The sequence below is a fragment of the Paroedura picta genome, chromosome 5, assembly GCF_049243985.1.
Source record: "Paroedura picta isolate Pp20150507F chromosome 5, Ppicta_v3.0, whole genome shotgun sequence".
NCBI classification, from domain to species: domain Eukaryota; kingdom Metazoa; phylum Chordata; class Lepidosauria; order Squamata; family Gekkonidae; genus Paroedura; species Paroedura picta.
Genome location: NC_135373.1, coordinates 110,952,423 through 110,975,728, shown reverse-complemented (window position 1 = coordinate 110,975,728; position 23,306 = coordinate 110,952,423). Strand labels below are relative to the sequence as shown.

At 47.2% G+C, this 23,306-nt stretch overlaps 1 protein-coding gene across 1 annotated transcript; it reads left to right on the top strand.

The window, feature by feature from the left end:
* The first annotated feature begins 5,131 nt into the window (after nt 1-5,131).
* On the top strand, nt 5,132-21,693 carry STMP1 (short transmembrane mitochondrial protein 1). Its single transcript, XM_077339896.1, has 3 exons — nt 5,132-5,275; nt 18,961-19,014; nt 21,236-21,693. The coding sequence occupies exons 1-3, from the start codon at nt 5,261-5,263 to the stop codon at nt 21,311-21,313; spliced, it is 147 nt and encodes a 48-aa protein (XP_077196011.1). The 5' UTR covers nt 5,132-5,260; the 3' UTR covers nt 21,314-21,693.
* The last annotated feature ends 1,613 nt before the right edge of the window (nt 21,694-23,306 follow it).

The window sequence follows — 23,306 nt, the reverse complement described above, 5'->3', positions numbered from 1 at the left end:
TATGTTTAGGCTAGAGTGAGGTGGCTGAATGGAGTCACTGAAGCAGTTGGTGCAAATTTAAATGGACTCCGGGGAATGCTAGAGGACAGGAAGGCCTGGAGGATCATTGTCCATGGGTCGCGATGGGTCAGACACCACTTTGCACCTAACAACAACAACAAGGCTAGATCATGGAAGCTAAGCAGGTTTGGCCTGGTTAACCTTTTGAAGGGATACTAGGATTGTGACAAGAACCAGACTATGGCAAATCACCTCTGAATGTCTCTTGCCTTACAAGCCCAATGGGATGCTGAGCTGCCAGCCTGCTGTTTTGCTTTTCTCTACCTGAAGGAGTCTCAAAGCGGCTTACAGTCACCTTCCCTTTCCTCTCCTCTCCCAACATCAGACACCCTGTGAGGGAGGTGAGGCTGAGAGAGCCCTGATATTACTGGAGAAGAAGAGTTGGTTCTTATATGCCGCTTTTCTCTACCCGAAAGTGTCTCAAAGCCTTTCCTCTCCCCTTCCTCTTTTAGTTAGTTAAAGAGTATCCCACTATATCATTGTTCACACTTCTTCCTTAAACATACACATCTGATTTTTTCCTTCTAATTATTGTTCTCCGAGTTCATTGATTGTTCCTGTAAGCTCTTTATTTTTCTACAACTCTTGCTGTCCTGAGGCTGCTTCAAGGCAGGTCATAAATGAAAACAATACCATAATGTGTAGCTAAACTTGGTTTAATTATTCATGATAAAAATACTAAGCCATTTAAAACAAGCCAGGGGCAAAAAAACCCAGCATTACATGAACTCTGAGCAGCCCAAGCAATCTCATTTAAAAGCTATTAGGCAACAGGCAAATCATCAAAGAACTAAAGGAAACAAAACACCCTAGTCAAAATTCTGGGGAAAAACAAATGTTTGGCTAAAAGATGCCTAAAAGATAATATGGTAGGTAGCAGGTAAGCCTCAAGGAGGTGGGCCTTTATTTATTTACTTATTTATTTATTCGAAGGTGAGGTTCTACCACTGCAAAAGCCGTGTCTCTACTTTGCAAATAAAAAAGTATGACACAATTTCTCCAGTCCATCACATCCTGCAACAGTTTGCTAAGGGTTAACTAACTGGGTGGGGTTAGCAACAGGTCTCAGAGGTCTTTCACATCACCTCCTACCCACCTGGATCCTTTTAACTGGAGATGAACTTGGGGCCTTCTGCATGCAAAGCAGAGGCTCTTCCACTGAGCCACAACCCTCCCTCCCACAATGATGTGCAGTCTGGTAAGTCAGTGGTCCCCAACCTTTTTATCACCGGGGTCCACTCAACGCTTGACAATTTTACTGAGGCCTGATGGGGGGGGTAGTTTACTCCTCTACTCTCAACCACTGCCCTAACACTCTCTGATCGCTATGGTAATGTTTAAACATCCCTTCAAAATAAGATACAGACACGGCACAGCAATGAACATAAGGAACATTTTATTTTCATGGAAATTTTAACTTGTGACAATGACAAATCAATGGGAACCCTGAGCTTGTTTCTCTGCAACGAGATAGTTCCCTCTGGGAGTGATGGGAGACAATGACACCCGAAGTGTGTTGTAAAGGGCTGGGGGGGGGGAGGGAGAAGGCGTCCTTCGCGGCCCCACCTGCAATTAGTCGATGGACCGCATGTGGTCCGCAGCCCACAGGTTGGAGATCGCTATGGTAAGTGTCACTTGGTCTGTATGATTAGTGAAGCAGCACAGAAAAGTGCCTAAGAAAGCTGCATGCATAGGATGAAACAAAACATTAAAAGGCACAAAAAAAGACCTCATGAGAGCTTTGCTGAATCACCTGAGGCAGGAGACACTGTAGGATCTGGATAAACTGAACTATATGGAACAAAATTTGACCAACGCAGTTTTATTCAAGGTGTCTCCACCCAAGCATGGAGGCTTCCCCACAAAGGACATGCTGGATGGGGCTAGCAAGAGGTCTCTTTTAATGATTTATTTTCGCAACTGAATCTGAACTGTCTTTAAGGCAGTTGCTTACCAGAACACAATGGAATCAGCAACCATGGATGGCTGTGTTATTATGGCAGATATTTTCTCCAGGGCAGGAAAGGGCATACGTGAAACCAAGATAATCCCCAGAGTAGTCCCAAAGGGGCTGATTTATTTTTTAAAAAATAGTTATTTAAAATGTTTTGATGCACCTGACTAAGAATGCTCAAGGTGGCTCACAATCAACAAGGTATGCACATCAAGTAGATAAAGAGTAACTATTAAATAAAACACATAAACAGGAAGGAAGATCATGGAGGGAACACCAAACAACAAAAGAAACCTTCACTGGCTGGAGGAAGATAGGGGTTAATGAAGTAAAGAGACAGTGCCGCATGGGATTAAATGGCCAACTCTTAAATAAACAGTATTTGCAATCAATTATGGGAAAAGGGATTTTTAAACAAATGATTACTTTTTCATACTTTCAACAAATATGCAATTTAAAAAGTCATTGTGCAAAAATAATTTTCTCCATCCCAACGGAGTCCAACTTTATACTGCCCCCCTCCCCTTTCATTAAAAGTATACCATCAATCTGTATTCAAGATACTGGCCAGCACAGCTTGTCAGCTGCAGGGATGCTTCCACGCTTGGGTGGAGACGGATGGGGCCAGCAACTAGCCTCTTTTAATTGTTTCTTTTCACAACTGGGGAAGTGTCTACCATTGATGACTAACCCTGACATTTTTATTTCTCCAATGATTTTGTGGACTACAACTGAACTCAAAAGGACTGATTAGCTGTTTTAGCAAATTATCATATGGCATCACATGGCTTAATTTGGATATTATGACACAGTTTACTAATTTGGCATAATTTATGTTGCCTTATATCTCTACACTTATGACGGTTGTTCATTTAGTCTGAAGAAGTATGCTTGCACTCGAAAGTTCATGCCTTGAATAAATCATTGTGGGTCTTAAAGGTGCTACTCGACTGATTTTATTGTGCTACTGCAAACCAACACGGCTACCCATTTGAATCTCTCTTTTTTTGTCAATATATCTTGTTCAGGATAGAATCAGAGTCCAGTGGCACCTTTAAGACCAGCAAAGATTTATTCAGGACGTGAGCTTTCGAGTGCAAGCACTCTATTGTTCAGGATAATGATTCTAGTGAGCTACAAGCACCATCTAGTGTCCATTTGATAGAATTTTATTCACATTTGAATTCTGTTGGGCTCGTCCAGTTAGAAAGCTGCAGCAGAAAAAAACAAAACAGGTACTCTCACTGTAGTACTTTAGAGCAGGCGTTTGCTGGCATGGGCTCATGGGAATTGTAGTCCATGAACATATGGAGGACCACAGGTTGACAACCCCTGCTTTAGAGCATTTAAGAAACAGAAGTATTCATGGGTTGAATCCCATTTCATCAAATGCTCTGTCTCAATGATATTCACACACAGATAGAGAGGAAGGAACAAAAGTGGCAGTAAATGCAGTTAGACTGGGGCATCTATGGGGGAGTCAAGAAGAAAACACAAGATAAGCCATTGCGACCGACTGTTCAGGCTGGCTGTTGTTGAAGATAAGTAACAAACTTTGTGATGTTAAGGAGTTTGCCATCCTTGAGAGGCCAGAAGACCGTTTCTGTGAGCACACAACATTCAAGACTGCACTTCTGCCCTGGCATCACACACATAGTCCACTATTTCTTAACTGAGGCTGTTCAGGTGAAGTTAACTGAAAGTAGCTTGCCCTGAACCTGTAAAAGGGGAAACAGGCAGCAACCAGTGAAAGCACATTTTTAATAAATTGGTTAAGTCCTTGATTACTGGACAAGATGTTTCCTGTAATCCCCACATGCACACACAGAGTGTGGAGCACAATAAAATCAGAGTCCAGGAGCACCTTGAAGACCAACAAAGATTTATTCAAGGTGTGAGCTTTCAAAAGCTCGCGCCTTGAATAAATCTTTGTTGGTCTTAAAGGGGTTCCTGGACTCTGATTTTATTGTGCTGCTTCAGACCAACACAGCTACTCATTTGAATCTATCCTTAGAGAGTGGAGCAGTCCACAACCTGAGCAAATAGAACTGCTGTCATCTTAAAATGGGCAACAGACAGTACAAGACCCTGCAAGGCTCCACATTTCTGTTAAATGGGGCTTCCTGGGGGCTGCTCACAGGTTAGACTCAAGGGGACACTGCTGGGGAGACAGGGCTGCAATCTCTCTTCTTTTTAATGGGTGGGTTGATTTTGTTTGTTGAATGCAATCTCGGGGATTCAGTAACTGTATTTCAGTATCACACTTTCAGATGTGACCTTTTACATGTTTTTTAAAAAACTGGGGCCTGGGGAATCCTCTGGAATTACAGCTCATCTCCAGGTGTGTGGCCATGTTGGTTGGAAGTAGCAGGACAATGGCACCTTTAAGCCCATCTCCAGAATTAATGAGATCAGCCCCCCTGGAGAACATTGTTGTTTTGAAGGTGCTACTAGACTTTTGAAGGTGCTACTAGACTCTACTAGACATTGCTGTTTCCATAACATAATATTCCAGTGAGCAGGGTTGCCAGCTCTGGGTTGGGAGATACCTGGAGATTTTGGGGGTGGAGCCAGGAATAGGCAGGATTTGGGGCAGGGAGGGACCTCAGTGGAGCATAATACCAGGGAACCCACTTTCTCCAGGGGAACTAATCTGGTTGCCAGCTCTGGGCTGGGAAATGCCTGGAGACTTTGAGTGAGGAACCGGGAGTAGGCAGGATTTGGGACAGGGAGGGACCTCGGTGGAGCACAATGCTATAGAATCAACCCTCCAAAGCAGCTATTCTCTCCAGGGGAAGTGATCTCTGTCGCCTGGCGATGCGTTGTAGATCTGAGGGATCCCCAGGTCCCACCTGGAGGCTGGCACCCCTCCCAGCGAGGTCTCCCGACTCCCCCACCAAAGTCTCCCGGTCCTTCCCCACCCAGAGCGGGCAGCCCTATTGCACAAGTCGCGCAGACTCCAGGAGCGAGCGAACAAGCGACCTTCGGCTTCAGGGCCAGGCGGGACCCCTCTTGAGCCGCGCGCGCAGCCTTTCGCAAAGGAGCCAGGCGCCGCGTCGTTTCAGGAAATGAGGCTCCCCGGGTTCGTCCCGGAGGAAGCAGGGATAGGGCTGCGCAGGCGTCACTCAAGCCCGCCAGCCACTCAGCGGGCCGGCCGGGGCTGGAAGCGGGCACCCGGAAGGGAAGCGGCTCTGGGCTTGGGGCGAGTCCCGCTGGAAGCCGAGAAGGAGGGAGCCGGCCACCATTATGTTTCAGTTCCTGGTGAGTGCCGGCGAGGGAGTCCGCGGCCGGGGATGGGGAGCTGGTTTGCCGCTCCTCTCCTCTTAGCTGCCAGCCTCAGCATGCCCGCGAGCGGAGCCCAATGGGCTTCCTCGGGAGCAAGCCTGCCCTGGGTGACGCGTGTTGCGGGGGTGGGATTGCAGCCGGCTTTTCCGGAGCTGGGCAATGCTGCCCCTTGCTAAGGGAACGAAAATCTGGGGTTAAGAAGAAGAAGAAGAGTTGGTTCTTATATGCCGCTTTTCCCTACCCGAAGGAGGCTCAAAGCGGCTTATAGTCGCCTCCCCTTTCCTCTCCCATTCAGGTTAAAACTGAAAGGAGCAAGTAAAAACTGAAAGGAGCAACCCCTCCAAGCTCCTGTCTCTCTCTCTCTCTCTCCCCCCCCCCCCAAGATTGACCAAGCAGTAGGGCTTGAGAGGTGAGTCTCACTTGAAAGCCCACCTTTGGTTTCTGCCCTGCAGTCCTTGGGGTTTGTGTTGTGTTCAAAGCTGCTGCCTAGTTTTAAGCTACCTGGGGGCCCATTATGCACATGCTGGACGATGCGATCTCCTTGTGCTTTTTCAGCTGGATTTTCCTACACAGAACGGGGCAATCCCCTTGGAAAGTGCATTATCCAGCGTGTGCGTAAGGCTTTGAAGGGGTGTCAGGTTTAGAAACGAATTATCTCCTGCCTGGTGGCCTGTCTTTTCTATCTGTAGTATCTGGGGGCTCTTGAATTGATGCGTGTTGTGTAGCCAGTGCAGCTGTCATGCTTCAGGGTTGTTTTTTCTAAGGGCAGCACTTTTCTCCATGATGCCAGTTTCATCTACCTTGTCACCCCTTTCTGTAAGAGGAACAACCACTTGATATAAAGATGTGGTGGTGGCAAGTCCCAGCCAATTTACGTTGACCTTATTTGATATTTAAGGCAATACACATTCAGAGGTGGTTTGCTTTGCCTGCAACCTTGGACTCCTTTGGGGTCTGCCATCCAAGCACTAACCAGGGAAGACCTTGCTTAGCTTCCGAGATCTGATGAGATGGGGCTAGTCTTGGCCGTTCAGGGCAGGGGCTAGAAAACATAGTCTTTTGTATTTCCTAAAACTATTCAAAAACAAACCATTGGATCCCAACTGGCTGTGTGGAAGGTAAAATATGGGCTTTCTCCTCCTGCCACTAAGTTGGGTGTTTTTGGCCCTCGCTGTATGCATTTGTTTTGCTGATTTATTTATGTTCAGAGCTGCTTTATCCAAAGCAGTTCAGCTCGCTGAATATAAATCCATGCAATTGGTTTCTCCTCCCCACTAATTACAGGGTTTTGTGCAATTGGTAGGGAGCATCTGCATACCTTGGATATCCATCAGTGTTCTCCTTATCCTTTAAGAGACATGCTGCCATTCTGAAAGAGAGGATAAGAGCCAAAATGTATGATATGGAATTCATGGGTCACAACACAAGTTGCCCGTCCAATTCATGGATACATGATTTAGGCTGATCTCACATTGAGCAGAGGGTTGGCCTAGGTGGCCTGTATGGCCCCTTCCAGTTCTGTGACTCTGTCTGTAACAGTAGTAGTAGCTCAGTCAAAACTATCCAAGGATATTGAACCCTTACTTTCAAGGGTCAGAGGCAAGCCAAAACATGATACTTGATCTTTCAGCAGGCCAGTTTGGTGTAGTGGTTAGGAGTACGGACTTCTAATCTGGCATTTCAGGTTCAATTCTGCGCTCCCCCACATGCAACCAGCTGGGTGACCTTGGGCTCGCCGCGGCACTGATAAAACTGTTCTGGCCGAGCAGGAATATCAGGGCTCCCTCAACCTCACCCACCTCACAGGGTGTCTGTTGTGGGGAGAGGAAAGGGAAGGTGAATGTAAGCCACTTTGAGACTCCTTCAGGTAGAGAAAAGCGACATATAAGAACCAACTCTTCAAAATAAATCAGTAAGAGAAACTTATTGAATATTGATAATCTCAATAAGAATCTCTCATACTCAATAATGTGAGGATATTGGATCCTTACTCAGCGTTCTAATAATGAACTAACATTTTCTAACCATTTCCTCTTGTCTGTCCTAGATCTGCTGCCCATTAGCTCCTGTGGGGGGCCCAGACTGCTATTCCTGTGAGAGAGGGAGAACAAATGCGATGTCCCCTCCCTCTACCTTGTGCATCACTTTATAAAACTATCACACGCCCTCATCTCAGTTGTCACTTTTCTTAATTGCACAATTCCAGACTTGTATTGGAAAGGTGCTCCAATCCCTTGATCATCTTTCTTTCCCAAGTTAAAGTAAGCAAGGATTCAGATCACCAAAGCCTTCCAATATCTCTTCCTTTTGCTCTGTCCCCTAGTTGTAGATTCTTTAAAAAAATGACAGTAAAAGTAATTTAGCAGTAAAATTAGCTGTTTATGGAGGTGATGAGCCTCCCCCCCCCCACTGGCAGTCTTCAGGCAGTGGCTGGATGAACACTTGTCAGGGATGCTTTAGGTCGATCCTAAAGTGGGCAGGGGATGGGATTAGATGGCCTGCATGGCCCCTTCCAGCCCTATGACTCTAAGTGCTGGGGATTTTTCCTGCTGCTGTTGCTTCTTTTGTTCTGCAGCCTTGCCTTGAAGGCCAGGGACCTTGTTATACCCATTTCTCTCCCCTCCAAGTTGTATGCTCAAGGAAAGGATTCTCAGTAACTAATAGTTGCCTTTGGTTGCATATTGATTGATTGATTGATTGAGAGGACTTACATTTCCCTTTCCAGAAAACTGTAAAGTCCACAGGGAAATGCTAAAGCAGTCATGTCAACTCAGTTGAACTCTCAGGCACATAGGAATGCTTTGAGCTGGCCCTTAAATATCCAAGGAATAGGCCCAGATGGATCTCCACGGAGGAGACTGTACTGTAAGGGCAGATACTGCTTGGTTGTGCACAGAGCACGATCTCAAGCATTTTGTGTTTCTTATCATTTGGGACCGATGGAACAGCTAATTTGTCGGCTAATCTCGCCTTGTCACTTGAACTGTGATCCAAATGGTCTCTGTGGGACACAGGGAGTGCCTCTAAGGTCTTCCTCTGCTGCAAGCATTTTAACGTTCTTTTAAAAATCCCTCTTAATGCTCACCCAGATAGTTGTGTGCTGAGACAGTATCTTTCAGCCTGGTTGATACTGGCTGTGATATGTCTGAGTTGTTTTTGTTAGGCTTCCCCCCGCCCAAAAGCAAGGTTAAAAACCCGACTTTCCACCCAAAGTTCAGCTTGTCAGTTGTTCAAGTGTTTCTCTCCTTCGAACTTTGCCTCAATGAGCCGGAAAAGGGCTCAAGGTTTTGGGGATTGTTTTCACATAGATCTTGGAGATCATGTCCGTACTTCTTGGGAAGGGCATCTGCTTGGCCTGAGGTTCCGTTTAGCCGTTGCGTCAAATAGCCATGGGTTTGTAGTCCAAGAATTCGTCTGCTGTCAACTTATAGCAACTCCTGCATCCTGTGACACTGAGTTCCATAAGTTATGGCGACTCAATGTATTACAATGCGTGTTTCTGCCCCTCCCACAGTTTTGGAGTCACTGGCCCATCCATGGTGCGCTTTACCACAAGTCCTGTCAATACAACAACTTGTGTAAACTTTTTAAAGGCTAGATAGTCATCAGACTGAAATGTTCGTTTTATGAACTTAGGCACATTGTGAGTGGGTGTGCAGGAAGGTATGTTCCAGTGTTTGTCTCTTGTGGCCCTTCTTGTGTACCTAGGGAATTCCTGGTCACCATTGTGGTATGGTAGGTGAATTTCCTCCAGACCAGGCTGGATTCTGGAGATTTTTGGTGGAAGGATCACTTGGGAATGAAACTGGCGTCACCGCGGGTGGGCAGGTAGTTGTGAGCTCTTGCATTGTGCTAGGGGTTGGACTAGATGACCCTGGAGGTCCCTTCCAACTCTGTGATTCTATGATTCTTAAAGCAATCAGACTTTTTCCGTACTCCTAATTAGTTATTTTGCCTTTGTATATACAGGCATATAGCTCAAATTCTTGGTCTGTGTTGGGAGCTAGCATTTGCCGGCGTTATCAGCCCTTTTACACTTGTTGCTGTCCAAAAACAAAATGAGAGAGGTTTCTTTCAAAGAATATTAGCCTTTTTTAGGATCAGCCCTTCAAGAGTTGTTTTTATTCTTCTGTGGATAACACGCAAGGCCCTTCTGCAGAGGCTGCTGCCTGCAATGCTTCCAGACTCTGAGGTTTCCTGCCACTCTCAAGGAGCAAATCTATAGTAGAAATCACTTCTAATTAAGACTTTCTGATCAGTGTTTAAGAACGGGGAGAATGGGGAAAGAAGGCAACGCTTTCTGTATATCCAGCTTGTCTTTCTTGTTAGGTAGATGAAGAGGCTGGCTCAGCTTCTCTGCCGCTGGGAGATAAAGGGATAATCTTGGCGTGTTTTTGTTTTCGTTCTTCAAAAGGCGGCAGTAGCTGTGCGCTCCCTTTTTAAAACTCTGTGCATGAAATTAGGGGAACTGTGGGAAGCCCTATAAATCCGCACTTGTCTTTTCTCTCCGGTGGCCAAATGTACCGACAGCTTTCCCCCCCTCCTCTTGCAAAGTGCATGAAATTAAATGTAGAAGATGTAAGGTACTTGAAGCAGTTCACAGAATGTTCCTGCAGGAGAGATCCAGCTTCGATAGCTGGCTTTTCCCCAGCACTTCAAAAGAAGATTCCATTATTCCATTACACGCCATTTGGATTACATCCATGAGAGTGCCCAGGAGTGGTTTAAGGATTCATGAACCTGTAGCTCCAGAGCCAGTTTGAGGATTCATGGGCCCCCTAGCACAGTACAATTGCCAGACTAGGGGTGGAACGCCCCCCTCCCCCATAGTGGAAAGGGGGGCGGTGAGAGGCTACAGCCCTGATCCATGGGGGAAGGTACTGCGCAGGGGCCCTTGAAGTGCAGGGCCCATAGCATGTACTATGTGGATAAACCAGCCCTGGGAGTGCCAACAGAAGACACATGCTGATACAGAGCTTTCCTCCCTCCCCTTCCACCAGCACCCCAAAGAGTTCTGGAAGGCTGGAACTGATGGTTCCACACAGAGAAAAAGCCACATGACCAAGAGAGCTATGGCGAAGGGTGACCAGTGGCCAAAATCATCCTTATCTTGCTTTTGCATCTCAGTGTAGTACCTTTGGAAGTACTGTAATGTCCAGCATCAGCTTCTTGGATGTTAATTAGATTTCTGGGGGACTCTCTGGGGGACTTGTGGTGGGGTACAATATACAACCCCCCCTAAAACATCATAACCCCCCTATAAATCATAAAAAATCCTAGTGTGGGGTGGGTGTTTCTGAAAGAATCTGGGCAGAAAAGGTCTATGGACATCCTTGATGTTACGCAACCTATTAGATGTTCAACATTACAATATTTGAAGAAGCGTGCTTATATACAAAAGTGTATATCTTGAATAAAACTTGGTTTGTCTTAATGGTGCCACTGGACTCAAACAGGGGTCATGTTTGCATTGTAGACAGCTCAAGGATTCTAGAGTTGCACACAAATTCTTTCCAGAGTCATGGAAAAGCTTGGTGTTGTGCAACTGACTTGTGTAGAAACCACAGGACAACTCATGCTCGGGAGGAGGGAGGGGGAGCAGTGGAAACAGACAGTTCCCTGACTTGTGACCAAGTCCACGAAGACGTGGCTGTGTACTCCCCCTGGAGCTCCCATGGACCCCGGTTGGGAATCCCTGTGTTAAACCAAGAGGAGCTCTTATGCATCCATATGAGAGCCAGCTTGGCGTTGTGGTTAGGAGTGCAGACTGGCAAGCCGGGTTTGATTCTGTGCTCCTCCACATGCAGCCAGCTGGGTGACCTTGGGCTCGCACGGCACTGATAAAACTGTTCTGACCGGGCAGTAATATCAGGGCTCTCTCAGCCTCCCCTCCCTTCACAGGGTGCCTGATGTGGGGAGAGGAAAGGGAAGGCAAATGTAAGCCTCGTTGAGACTCCTTCAGGTATAGAAAAGCAGCATATAAGAACCAACTCTTCTTCTTCTTCAGTAATATCAGGGCTCTCTCAGCCTCACCTCCCTCACAGGGTGCCTGTTGCGGGGAGAGGAAAGGGAAGGCGAATGTAAGCCGCTTTGAGACTCCTTCAGGTATAGAAAAGCGGCATATAAGAACCCACTCTTCTCTTCCTCCTCTTCATCCATCTCTGAGGAATGACATGAGCCTAAATTGCCAGGTATTCCCTTCTCCATGGGCCTATTCTATCCCCCAGATGAGGCTTAACCGATCTGGATTCCCTTTCTGGGAATGGAACTGTAGCAGTCGCCCATAGTTTCTCCGAGAGCACTGTCTCGTTGGCAGTCCAAATGGTTTGTCTCTCTCCTTTTTATCCAGGAACCAGCAAAAACAGGCTTCACAGCCAAAATGTGGGTAGCCACAAGCCCCTGGCAGGCTCACTCAGGAATTAATGAGGGAGAATGGAGGTATGTAGCACAGAAGGGGACATGGTTGTGGGAGGGGCGCAGACTGAAGACTAGGCGTGTGCTTAGCTTTGGCAAGGCAAAGGATGGGCATGTGTGTGTCCAGCTAAATAGAAGGCCAAGTTTTCCCTCTTGCTTATTTGTGGCTTGGCTTACACTTGCCTGTAAACATTATTCAATTTTTCCAACCACTAGACTGTGGAATAATGCCGGTGTGTGTATTATGCTTATTTGGTGTGCCGTAAAGAATCCAGTGTTGCTCTTGGGGCGAGCTGGAGCAGATCCTTGTTACTTGCTGATGAAGGTTGTAGATGCTGTTCCTCTTTCCCCAGATACACCCAGGAGAATGAAGTCACTGTAGTCTCAGTAGTCTCAAAATCTGTTTCTCAACGTAGGAGGATGCAGGGTTTATTTATTTTTATTTATACTGCGATGCGATTTATTTCCTGTCACTCCCCGAAGGCTCGTGGCGGGTTACAGTGTCAGATAAAAACCAGAAAATCCCAATTGAAGCCCCTGACATAAAACCATAAAATACAACAATATCAAAACGATACAATAAAGATAAAGATACGGTGGAAATATCGTCCCATCCCTAGTAATCCCCAGCAATACTTCTGGGGGGAGGGCCCAGATGAACTCACAAGCCACTACTCCTATAGGGGGGCCATGATGATGATGATGATGAGTTGGTTCTTATATGCCGCTTTTCCCTACCCGAAGGAGTCTCAAAGCGGCTTGCAACCACCTTCCCTTTCCTCTCCCCACAACAGACACCCTGTGAGGGAGGTGAGGCTGAGAGATCCCTGATATCACTGCTCGGTCAGAACAGCTTTATCAGTGCTGTGGCGAGCCCAAGGTCACCCAGCTGGATGCTTGTGGGGGAGCGCAGAATCGAACCTGGTTTGCCAGATTAGAAGTCCGCACTCCTAACCACTATACCAAGCTGGCTCTCCTTGCCGCCCAGCCTTAACCATAGACCTGGCGGAAGAGCTCCATTTTGCAGGCCCTGCGGATAGAGAAGGCTGCCCTGGAACCATAGATAATTAAAAGACTTAAAGCATAGGTGGTAATGAAGAGCAATATGATGTGCAGAAAGCAGTGGGGCAAGCTTGGTCAAGATTAAATGGTTTTCTTTGACAAACCCTGGATTCCAAGTGTGGAATTTTGTTTTGCGGTGGTAAACACCAAGTTGATGCGTAATGGTTGCTTTTTATTTAGTTATCTATTTATTTGGACGTCTATTCCGCCCTGTATCAGCCAACTGAATTGGGGAGGTGGAAGCAGAGGTTCTTTGGTTGTCATTTAAGCCAAAGGGGCTCCTGCCCATGTCTGAGCACAAGAATTATTTCTGTTCAAAGAATGTATCAAGAAATGTTTGGGATACATCCACCAATCCCCAATTATCAACCAAATAAAAAAAAACTCAATGGTAACTTCCCTCGTTCTCTTCCAGTATTCCCATTACTTAATCTCCTATCTAATTTAGGTTCAGACCTCAAATTTAATTAGGAGCACCAAAGGTTCTCTTAGAAGGCATCAGCTGAGCGCCAGCTGCAAAGGAGTTGGGTTGGCTTCTCCAAATTTCTGATGTTGTTGCGAATGAAGGGCTTCTTCAGAACATGTTTGCATGTTACTGCTGAGCAATGCCCAGATTTGGGGGGGGGGGTCTCCCTGGGAGTCACACCGAGTTCCTTGGAGCAGAGTACGAACAGAATAAACAACTATATAAAGCGACATAGACTTAGCGTATTTTTTTTAAGAGGCATATTTTCAGCAATCAGTGGGAGGGCGCAGTGAAAGAGCTAGTCTTTCTTTGCATGTCCAGTCTCTGACTTTGAGCATCGGGATGAAGCTTAAATCCTCCTTATCTTAGCCCAGCATGCATTAATTATCTTTCCCCTCCACATAATGGGGAGGGGAAAGTTTCATTAGCTTCTGCGGTAAAATATCACATACCCACCCCTGACGCACACTGGTTTAAAATGTCGCCAGTTGCTGGGTGGGACAAGTAGAGAAATTAAATGCCATGTCGTTATTTTGACAGGTCATCTATTAAATTAGTAAACTGCATCCATGTGGGAAAATGAGCGACCAGTTTTAATTTGCTCCGAAAACCTTTTAGACCGTGTTTTCCAACTGGAACATGTGTTTGTGGTAGGGGAATTGCCCCATCTGTATCAATTATTCAGTGGTGTGCCTTCTTTTCTAGATGGGTATTGATTGGAAGGATCGAGGGTAGCTGTTTGAAGCAGATACGTTTGTTCATGTTCTCCTGTCTCTACTGAACATCTTCATGAGAACAAGTTGTGATCTTCCCGCAGCATCAGGTTTTAAGGATTGCACTGGCTGGCTGTTAATGATCTGGCGGTTTTGAAATATTTATTATGACCTGCCAAATGGAGAAAGGTTGAGGTTTTCTGCCAAGTGTTCTCTGCTGTCCCCTCTGGGGAAGAGGTGCATTGAACCCGCCTTGCTTGCTTAATTGTCTCAAGACAGGTATTGCCTATTGCTGTTCTGCCCTGCGTGGAAGAAGAAGAAGAGTTGGTTTTTATATCCTACTTTTCACTACCCAAAAGAGTCTCAAAACAGCTTACAAACAACTTTCCTTTCCTCTCTCTCTGTAACAGACAACCTGTGAGTTAGGTGACGCTGAGAGAGTTCTGAGAGAATTGACTTTGGCCCAAGGTCATCCAGCTGGCTGCGATTGGAGGAGTGAGGAATCAAACCCAGTTCTGCAGAACAGAGTCCGCCACTCTACACACAAAAACCCTCTTCCTGGCTTCTCCTGGCCTCCAAGTGATTGGAGTCCCCAGATGCTGGGTTGTGTGACACCCACTCCTTCCTCTCACCACTTTGCTGTTGCCCCTGCCATTGTTCCCAGAAGGTCCCAGATCATGCACACATTTGGGGAGGGGCCATGGCTCAGTGAACCAGCATCTGCTTTGCATGAAGAAAACCCTAGGTGTAATCCCCAGCATAGAATCATAGAATCATAGAGTTGGAAGGGGCCACACAAGCCATCTAGTCCAACCCCCTGCTCAACGCAGGATCAGCCCAAAGCATCCTAAAGCATCTTCAATTAAAGGGACCAGGCACTAAGTGATGTGAAAGATCTCTGCCTAAGACCTTGGAGAGCTTCTGCCAGTTTGAGTAGACAATAGTGACTTTGATGGCCCAGTGATCTGGTTTTGTAGGTGGCAGCTTAATGTGCACGCACGTGTGGGCTAGGTTCCATTAGCCTATGATACTTCAGTGGTACTTCAGTCCTCGAAGAGCTAAGGGCCCTGCAGGAGCTTCCATGGTTCCACAGGGCCTGCAAGACAGAGCTCTTCTGCCAGGTCTTTGGTTGAGCAAAAAAATGGACGACTCAAAATTAGTGACAAGAGAGAAACAGAATCTATCCAGTGGCTTAATAAAGCTTGAAAAGATAAAGAGTCTCTTATGTTATTTATTCAGGCTTCGACTCTGCCAGAACGGTCTCTAGATTTGTTTTCCGTTTTCAATCTTTCGTTAGTGGCAGTGAGTCCGTCCTTGTTAATATTTGAGTACTAGATTTCAAGCCCATTTTAAATTTAAATAAAATGGGCGCTAGATGGGCTGGGGGGGAGAGCCCGTCCCCCGCAGAAGCCGGAGGGAAAAGGGGGGCTGGGAAAGGAGGCTTCTGTCAGGGCGGAGATCTCCCTCGCGGGTGCGAGGGAGAGCTCAGCCCCGGCAGAAGCCGGAGGGAAAAGGGGGGCTGGGAAAGGGGGCTTCTGTCGGGGCGGAGATCTCCCTCGCGGGTGCGAGGGAGAGCTCAGCCCCGGCAGAAGCCGGAGGGAAAAGGGGGGCTGGGAAAGGGGGCTTCTGTCGGGGCGGAGATCTCCGTCGCGGGTGCGAGGGAGAGCTCAGCCCCGGCAGAAGCCGGAGCGAAAAGGGGGGCTGGGAAGGGAGGCTCCCGCCCCCCCCCACCCTCCCCAAAGGCTCCCACGGCGTCCTGTCGGCCCCGGGAGCGGGCTCGCCGGGCGAGGCCCCAGCCGGGGCCGACAGAAGGCCGGCTCCCACCACCCCGACCCTCCCACAGCGGCGAACGGCGTTCTCTGGGCCTCCGGAGCGCCCTCGCTACCGCGAGGGCGCTCCGGACGCCCAGAGAAGGCCGGCTCCCACCACCCCGACCCTCCCCCAGCGGCGAACGGCGTTCTCTGGGCCTCCGGAGCGCCCTCGCTACCGCGAGGGCGCTCCGGACGCCCAGAGAAGGCCGGCTCCCACCACCCCGACCCTCCCCCAGCGGCGAACGGCGTTCTCTGGGCCTCCGGAGCGCCCTCGCTACCGCGAGGGCGCTCCGGACGCCCAGAGAAGGCCGGCTCCCACCACCCCGACCCTCCCCCAGCGGCGAACGGCGTTCTCTGGGCCTCCGGAGCGCCCTCGCTACCGCGAGGGCGCTCCGGACGCCCAGAGAAGGCCGGCTCCCACCACCCCGACCCTCCCCCAGCGGCGAACGGCGTTCTCTGGGCCTCCGGAGCGCCCTCGCTACCGCGAGGGCGCTCCGGACGCCCAGAGAAGGCCGGCTCCCACCACCCCGACCCTCCCCCCAGCGGCGAACGGCCTTCTCTGGGCCTCCGGAGCGCCCTCGCTACCGCGAGGGCGCTCCGGACGCCGAGAGAAGGCCGGCTCCCACCACCCCCACCCTCCCCCAGCGGCGAACGGCCCCCGAAGCGCTTACCTGTCGCTGTGCGGGTGAAGCAGGGAATGGGGAGCCGCGCTTCGCGCGGCTCCCCATTGCCTGCTTCGGGCGGGATGGACACTTGGAGGGGCCAATCAGGAGCCGCTTCGCGGCTCCTGATTGGCCCCTCCGAGTTTTTATCCCGGACCGGTCCCGCCCTAACTCCTCCCCACTACCCCTTACTCCTTTATACAGTCCGTGGCGCCCGTGGCGCCACGGGCTGTGTACAGATAATTAGGCAAACGCTCCTGTATCATGGAGAGTCAAGGCTGTGAGCTCTTGATCAAGAGCTCACAGCCTTGACTCTCCATGATACAGGAGCGTTTGCCTAATTATCTTGAAAGCTTTGCCCATGAGGCTGGGAGTTCAATCCCAGCAGCCGGCTCAAGGTCGACTCAGCCTTCCATCCTTCCGAGGTCGGTAAAATGAGTACCCAGCTTGCTTGCTGGGGGGTAAACGGTAATGACTGGGGAAGGCACTGGCAAACCACCCCGTATTGAGTCTGCCATGAAAACGCTAGAGGGCGTCACCCCAAGGGTCAGACATGACCCGGTGCTTGCACAGGAGATACCTTTACCTTTACCTATGCTTTATAATCAGGGGGGGGGGGTGGATTGTGATTTTTAACTTTTATGTGAGGTATTATTTTTTATTATTATGTAACCCACTGCGAGACGGTTCCCCAAGAGTGGTGGAAATAAATAATGACCTAATGAATTAATGGTCCCTAGGTCATGAAGGGTTTTGCACCTTGAGCAAGTTAGGGAAGCCATTGCAAAACAAACCTTTCCAAGATCATAAAATAGGTGTAACATGATATGTACAGCTCCTTGCTGGTAACACATGGGTTGCTCCATTTTGCCCCTGTTTCGGCTTTCAAAGTGGCTTGAAAGGGCAGATTCGTATAGAGTGTGTGGCAGTTCTTAAGCCTCAAAGTTGTTGCATGCATCAGCGTGGCCAAATTAGCAGTCCCTAATTGGGATAGTGGGGAAGGCACTGGCAAACCACCCCGTATTGAGTCTGCCATGAAAACGCTGGAGGGCGTCACCCCAAGGGTCAGACATGACTCGGTGCTTGCACAGGGGATACCTTTACCTTTACCTTTAATTGGGATAGGGGGGAAGCTTATGGGCTTAGTGTAGTTGTCAGTATTCACTTTGGTTCCCTGTAGATGCCTTGTGCTCAAACCACAGAGCAGAGTCCAGCAGCAGTGGAGTTCCTGAGCAGAAGAGTTGGCTGCTGCCACTTGGTTTAGGTTGTTTTGAGCCCGCTCCAGTTTTGTGAATAGAATAACGACTCTGTTTTCCTTCAGCTTTCAGCCTTTTAAGGGATACACGTGCTGCTTTTGGTGCCAGAGAGACATGCGATCAGCTTCTGTTGTTTCACATTTTTGTCTGAAGGCAGCCGTTTCCCATATTTCATCCTTGAAGACTAAACTTGCGACTATTCCGATATTAAGACACGAGGTCTTAATATAAGTTCTTGAAACATCTCCTTCACGCCCACTTTTATGGGATTATTGAACGCCCAGCACGGTGAAGAGTTCCAGAGAATGCAAAGTGTTATTTTAGTTGGTCCAAGGATCTATATCTACTTGTTTTTGGATTTTTTTAAAACCAGCATAGTGGATTTATCCTTATGTGAGGTCAAACAGGACAGAGTGTTCAAAACGGTGGGCTTCCTGTGTTTTTACATAGCCAATTGACCTGAAGGAATTCGTAGTTTAGGGCTTACATGGAAGCAAACATTCTAGAGTGGAAAGCATTTGGCAGAAATGTTGGCTAAGAAAATGACAAATACTTTAATGGGAAGCAGGTTTTGTTTTGAAGCTGGTAAAAAGCTTTCGCAAAAAAAAAAAAGCAACCTCTGGAAAAATACAATTCTGTTTCCCCAAGCACGTTTTGGAGAAAAGTCATAGAATCATAGAATCAGAATCATAGAGTTGGAAGGGGCCATACAGGCCATCTAGTCCAACCCCCTGCTCAACGCAGGATCAGCCCTAACCATCCTAAAGCATCCAAGATAAGTGTGTATCCAGCCTTTGCTTGAAGACTGCCAGTGAGGGGGAGCTCACCACTTCCTTAGGCAGCCTATTCCACTGCTGAACTACTCTGACTGTGAAAAACTTTTTCCTGATATCTAGCCTATATCGTTGTACTTGAAGTTTAAACCCATTACTGCGTGTCCTCTCCTCTGCAGCCAACAGAAACAGCATCCTGCCCTCCTCCAAGTGACAACCTTTCAAATACTTAAAGAGGGATATCATGTCCCCTCTCAACCTCCTTTTCTCCAGGCTGAACATTCCCAAGTCCCTCAACCTATCTTCATAGGGCTTGGTCCCTTGGCCCCAGATCATCTTCGTCACTCTCCTCTGTACCCTTTCAATTTTATCTACATCCTTCTTGAAGTGAAGCCTCCAGAACTGCACGCAGTACTCCAGGTGTAGTCTGACCAGTGCCGTATACAATGGGACTATGACATCTTGTGTAAAAGTGTAATCTTCCTTGTCTTATTTCTTCTTTAGGTTGGCTTTGCGCTTGGCAACGTAGTTGGGATGTATCTGGCCCAGAACTATGATGTAAGTATGACATTGTTGTTGACCTTGTATGTCAACAGTCGGCTTGTTTGTGTGATCACAGCAAAAGCTGTCAGAAACTCCGCTCAACACTTAAGTAAGTGCTCGGACCTGTTGTTCATGTTTGATCCCCAGTGACTACGGGGGTTGGGGGGGGGTCACCCTTAAGTTAGTTTTACTTATTCTCCTTGAAAGGGTTAAGAAACTGCAGCTTGAAAAGGTTTTCCAATGTAGCTCTCAGCTTCTACGGGGCATAAGATATAAGGATCAGCTACTAATAACCCAACATATTGTAAGGACAGTGAGCAAATAACATCCAGTCTGCAGCCTGAGAAGAAATGTTGAATGAATGGGCATTAGTAAGGTTGCCAACTCTCGGTGAGGAAAATCCTGGAGCCTGGGGGAGGGTTTTCAGTGAGGTAGAATATATTTGCAATATTACAATACAATATTGAAAACATATAATACAAAGCAGCCATTTTCAGGGGACCTGTCATCTGGAGATAGCTGCCATTCTGGGCATTCTCTGTACCCTACGTGGAGGTTGACAACCCTAGACCTTGGGTCAGGAATTCCCAACCAGGGTTCCATGAGAGCTCACCAGGGGTTACATGGCCTCTCCCAGAAGTTTGGATGGCTGGGTGACATTGCTAGATACCATTGAAGCTCACTTCCCATATTGCTCTACAGGCCTATTCTCTTTCTCCACCATGGAAATGGTAAATGATTGATGAGTTGATTGGCTGGCTCCCACATCTTACTCCACCTAGTTCTCTGAAGGGACCTGCCACCACTTCCAGGGTTCCTTGAAGCCTGAAAAATATTTCAGGGGTTTCTCCATGGTCAAAAGTTGGAAAAAGGCTGTTAGGTTTTTGAATTCCAGATGCAAAGTAGTGGAATACTTCAAAGTAAGACCACAAACAGGCCATCTCTCAACCTTGGAAGACTTAAAGGATAAATGTGAAATGTGAGCCTTATCTGGACACCATATTTTACCCACTTGCGAGACATACTGTCTCTTGAGAGAGAATTCCCTAACCTACCTCACTGGGTGTGAAACCTGGTCTGGGGGGGCGGGGGGCGGGAAGCATTCTTGTTTGCTTCAATTCACCCTTCCTATTTACTTCAAGGTTCTAAGGGCCCTGGAATGGCTTTTGCTGGCTTACAGAACATTCTAGCCACATTTAAAGGGGATTGGTAGAGGATCATGAAATGGGCAGGACTTGGACCTGTCTGTCACAAGCCTCTGGGCTGGATTTGTTTTGAGAATTGTTCTCCTTATTCATTCTGTTAAGGAGGAACTCTGATTGTTTGTTGCTCATTCTCCATTAAAACCAAATAAAGCTTGCTGAGTAAAAGTCATTGTTTTTGTCCATTTGATTGTACTAAAGCAGGCTTTCTTGATGGCTCTGGGTTTCCTGAATGGGTGGGAGTTTATTAAATTTTTAAATATTTTTAAAATAAATTGTTAAACATTTATCATTTGACTCACCCACCCCTCTCTCCCAAAATGGCCAGTGATGGGCCTGGAGGGGGTGGGAAGTGCAGGGCCCCCAGGTGGGTGTGTACACAGCTATGCTTCCCAACCATATTTTGCATGATCATGCCATGTCTAGAGTTTCTTGAGGCCTGAAGAATATTTCAGGGGTTTCTCAATGGTAAAAAAAGTTGGGAAAGGCTATACTAAAGTATGGGGGAGTGGGAGGAAGAGAGAGAGAGAGAGAGAGAGATTAAACAGATGAACACATTTAAGGACCATTCTGGAATGACAAGCTAAGTTTATAAGTTTATATGCATGGAGCTGGAGGTAACTAAGGGAATTGGAGCATGCCAGCTTGTTCTCGTAGCTTCAAAAATAGTGTACATGTTAACCAGGTGATAAAGGGAGAGAATGACCTTAAATGTTTTGAGATGGCATGGATGTACTAAGGGCAATGGGGTGATTTTATGGAAGACAATGTACAGTAAACTCCCATTTTCTTGAATGCAGTAGTTTTGGAATGTTCTACTCCCAAATACATTTTAAACTCTTGTTTTGCACCTCTTGGCTTTCATCTCCTTCATTATCCCACTGCTTTATTCTTGTTGATGGTTTTCCTCGAAACGGCTTGTGAAAGCCTGTCTTCCTTGATCATCCTCTGAGTTACTGAGTTCAAGAACAAACAAAACTAAACTCTGAGCAACTCTTAACGCAATTCTGCTGGGTTCCTCCCTCCCTCTGTAGATTCCAAACGTTACAAAGAAGATTGAAGACATCAAACGAGATGTGGAAGCCAGGAAGAAGCCCCCAAGTGACAAGTGATGATGATTTTGGCCATCTCTGGTTAAGCATAGATGATGTAGTTTTGCCAATGGGTGGAGATCTTAATGTGGCTTTAGGGATTGGCCTGGATTTGGAGGAACTGACTGCCCTTCGTCGGACTGCTGAAGTCGCCGCTTCACCATGGGACCTTCGAGCAGTTTCTGGATATTTGACTTTTTTAGAGCCTTGCGCGATAGGGGAAAGAAACCCCTCCCAAAGTATTTAGATTATTGTTGTATGTGTGGTCATGTTTTACATTAAGTATTAATGTAGCTTGGGTACAGAGAAATGAAATTCCTGCCTCTGTTCCAGCTCGCCATTTTGTAAAATTATGGACTGTTACAGACTCGTAAACCAAATTAAAACAAATACATTAGGAAGGATCGTCCGTAGGTGATTTTTCTTCCTTGATATATTCTATAGCACAATGTTAAAGTCTTTTTATATACAGCTTAGTTGTAAAATGCCAAACCACTGGTGATAAAACCTCATCTTTGATCTCAAAGTGACCATGCTGCCTTTAAAGTTGTTGGGTCTTGTGCCTTGCTGAGGAAGAGCATCACCAACCAACCAAGATTTGTTTGTTCATAATGAGAATGAACCAAGAAGTTGCCCTTTGGCTCTTTATGTTCTGTTCAGGTTCATTCCAGCCTTGCAATCCTGCAGAATTGAACAGTTGTTCAGAGCAGGGATGGTCAAACTGTGGCTCTCCAACTCTGGCAGGGGCTCATGGGAATTGTAGTTCATGGACCTTTGGAGAGCCACAGTTTGGCCACTCCTGTCTTGGGTTGTCCATAAGAGAACATAGCTCGGTTTTAGCCTTGCTTGATTCAAATGCTGCAACATACTGCCAGTCTACTTAGACAAAAATGAAAGTAGGAGTGGTGCCTTCAATCTGAAAGATTTCCTGGCTTGTTCTCATTTTGAACAAATTTTGGTTTGTTCGTTACATGTGAATGCTGCCGTAGTAGTTTGCCCAAAGATGCGTGACGACTTTTTCCAAAATAAGATTTAAGTCTAGGTTTTCCAATTCCATGTATGGCATGCTTACCAATCATCAGTCAACGTTCTTTTGGGGCATACGTCAACTTCTTGTATTCCTCCTAGCTTGGTTCCCTTAGCAAAGTGCAAGCTCTAGCATTAGCTGGGAGGTGGAAGGCTCCCATGGAGTTTATGGATCTCCATTTCCTAAGCTTGGGATGGTGAACTATTGGTGCTGAAAACCTAAATGCCACCCTGATGCTTCCATCCATCCATCCATCCAGTTTTAATAAAAGTGGATGTGTGCGAGAGATCCTGCCTCTGTACTGCATTTTTTCATTGGACGCTGAATTTAATGCTCCTGCAGATAGACTCTTAGAGACTTTGATCCCATTCTTCCAATGTATATTGACATTCAAAGCCATGCACAGAATCCATAAAACAGCATGATGTACTTTGCAAAACAGAACTGACTTGGAATCCTAGAGTTGGAAGGGGCCATGCAGGCCATTTACTCCCACCCCCTGCTCATCGCAGGATCAGCCTTAGCATCCAGGAGAAGTATCTGTCCAGTATCTGTCCTGCTAGAAGACCATCAATGAGGGGGAGCTCACCACCTCCTTAGGCAGTCGATTCCACTGCTGAACTATTCGGACTGTGACATTTTTTTTGCTGATATCTAGCTGATATCATTCTACACGGAGTTCAAACTCCTTACTTTAGATCCTATCTCCTGCTGCCAACAGGAGAGCATTTAGGAGCCCCAAAACAATTACCAGGGTGACTTCCTTGGTCATTGTTGAAATAACTGTTTTTTTGGCTCTAGTTTTGCTTTTTGTTGATATAATGATATTAAAGCATAAGGCTGCAACATCAAATACAAACAGTTGGGTGACTTCCTAATAAGGATTCTTCTCTGAGTGCCTTTCATCAGTGGCCTGCGGTGTTCATGAATGGCTTCCGACCAGTTGAACTCTGGATAAATTAGCCCGTGTCTGTTCTTGCAGTGCCT

What these genes read in the sequence shown, in the direction of transcription:
- STMP1 (XM_077339896.1), top strand. An exon ending in ATCTGGCCCAGAACTATGAT is followed by an intron (nt 19,015 to 21,235) that starts GTAAGTATGACA and finishes CTCCCTCTGTAG; the next exon opens with ATTCCAAACGTTACAAAGAA.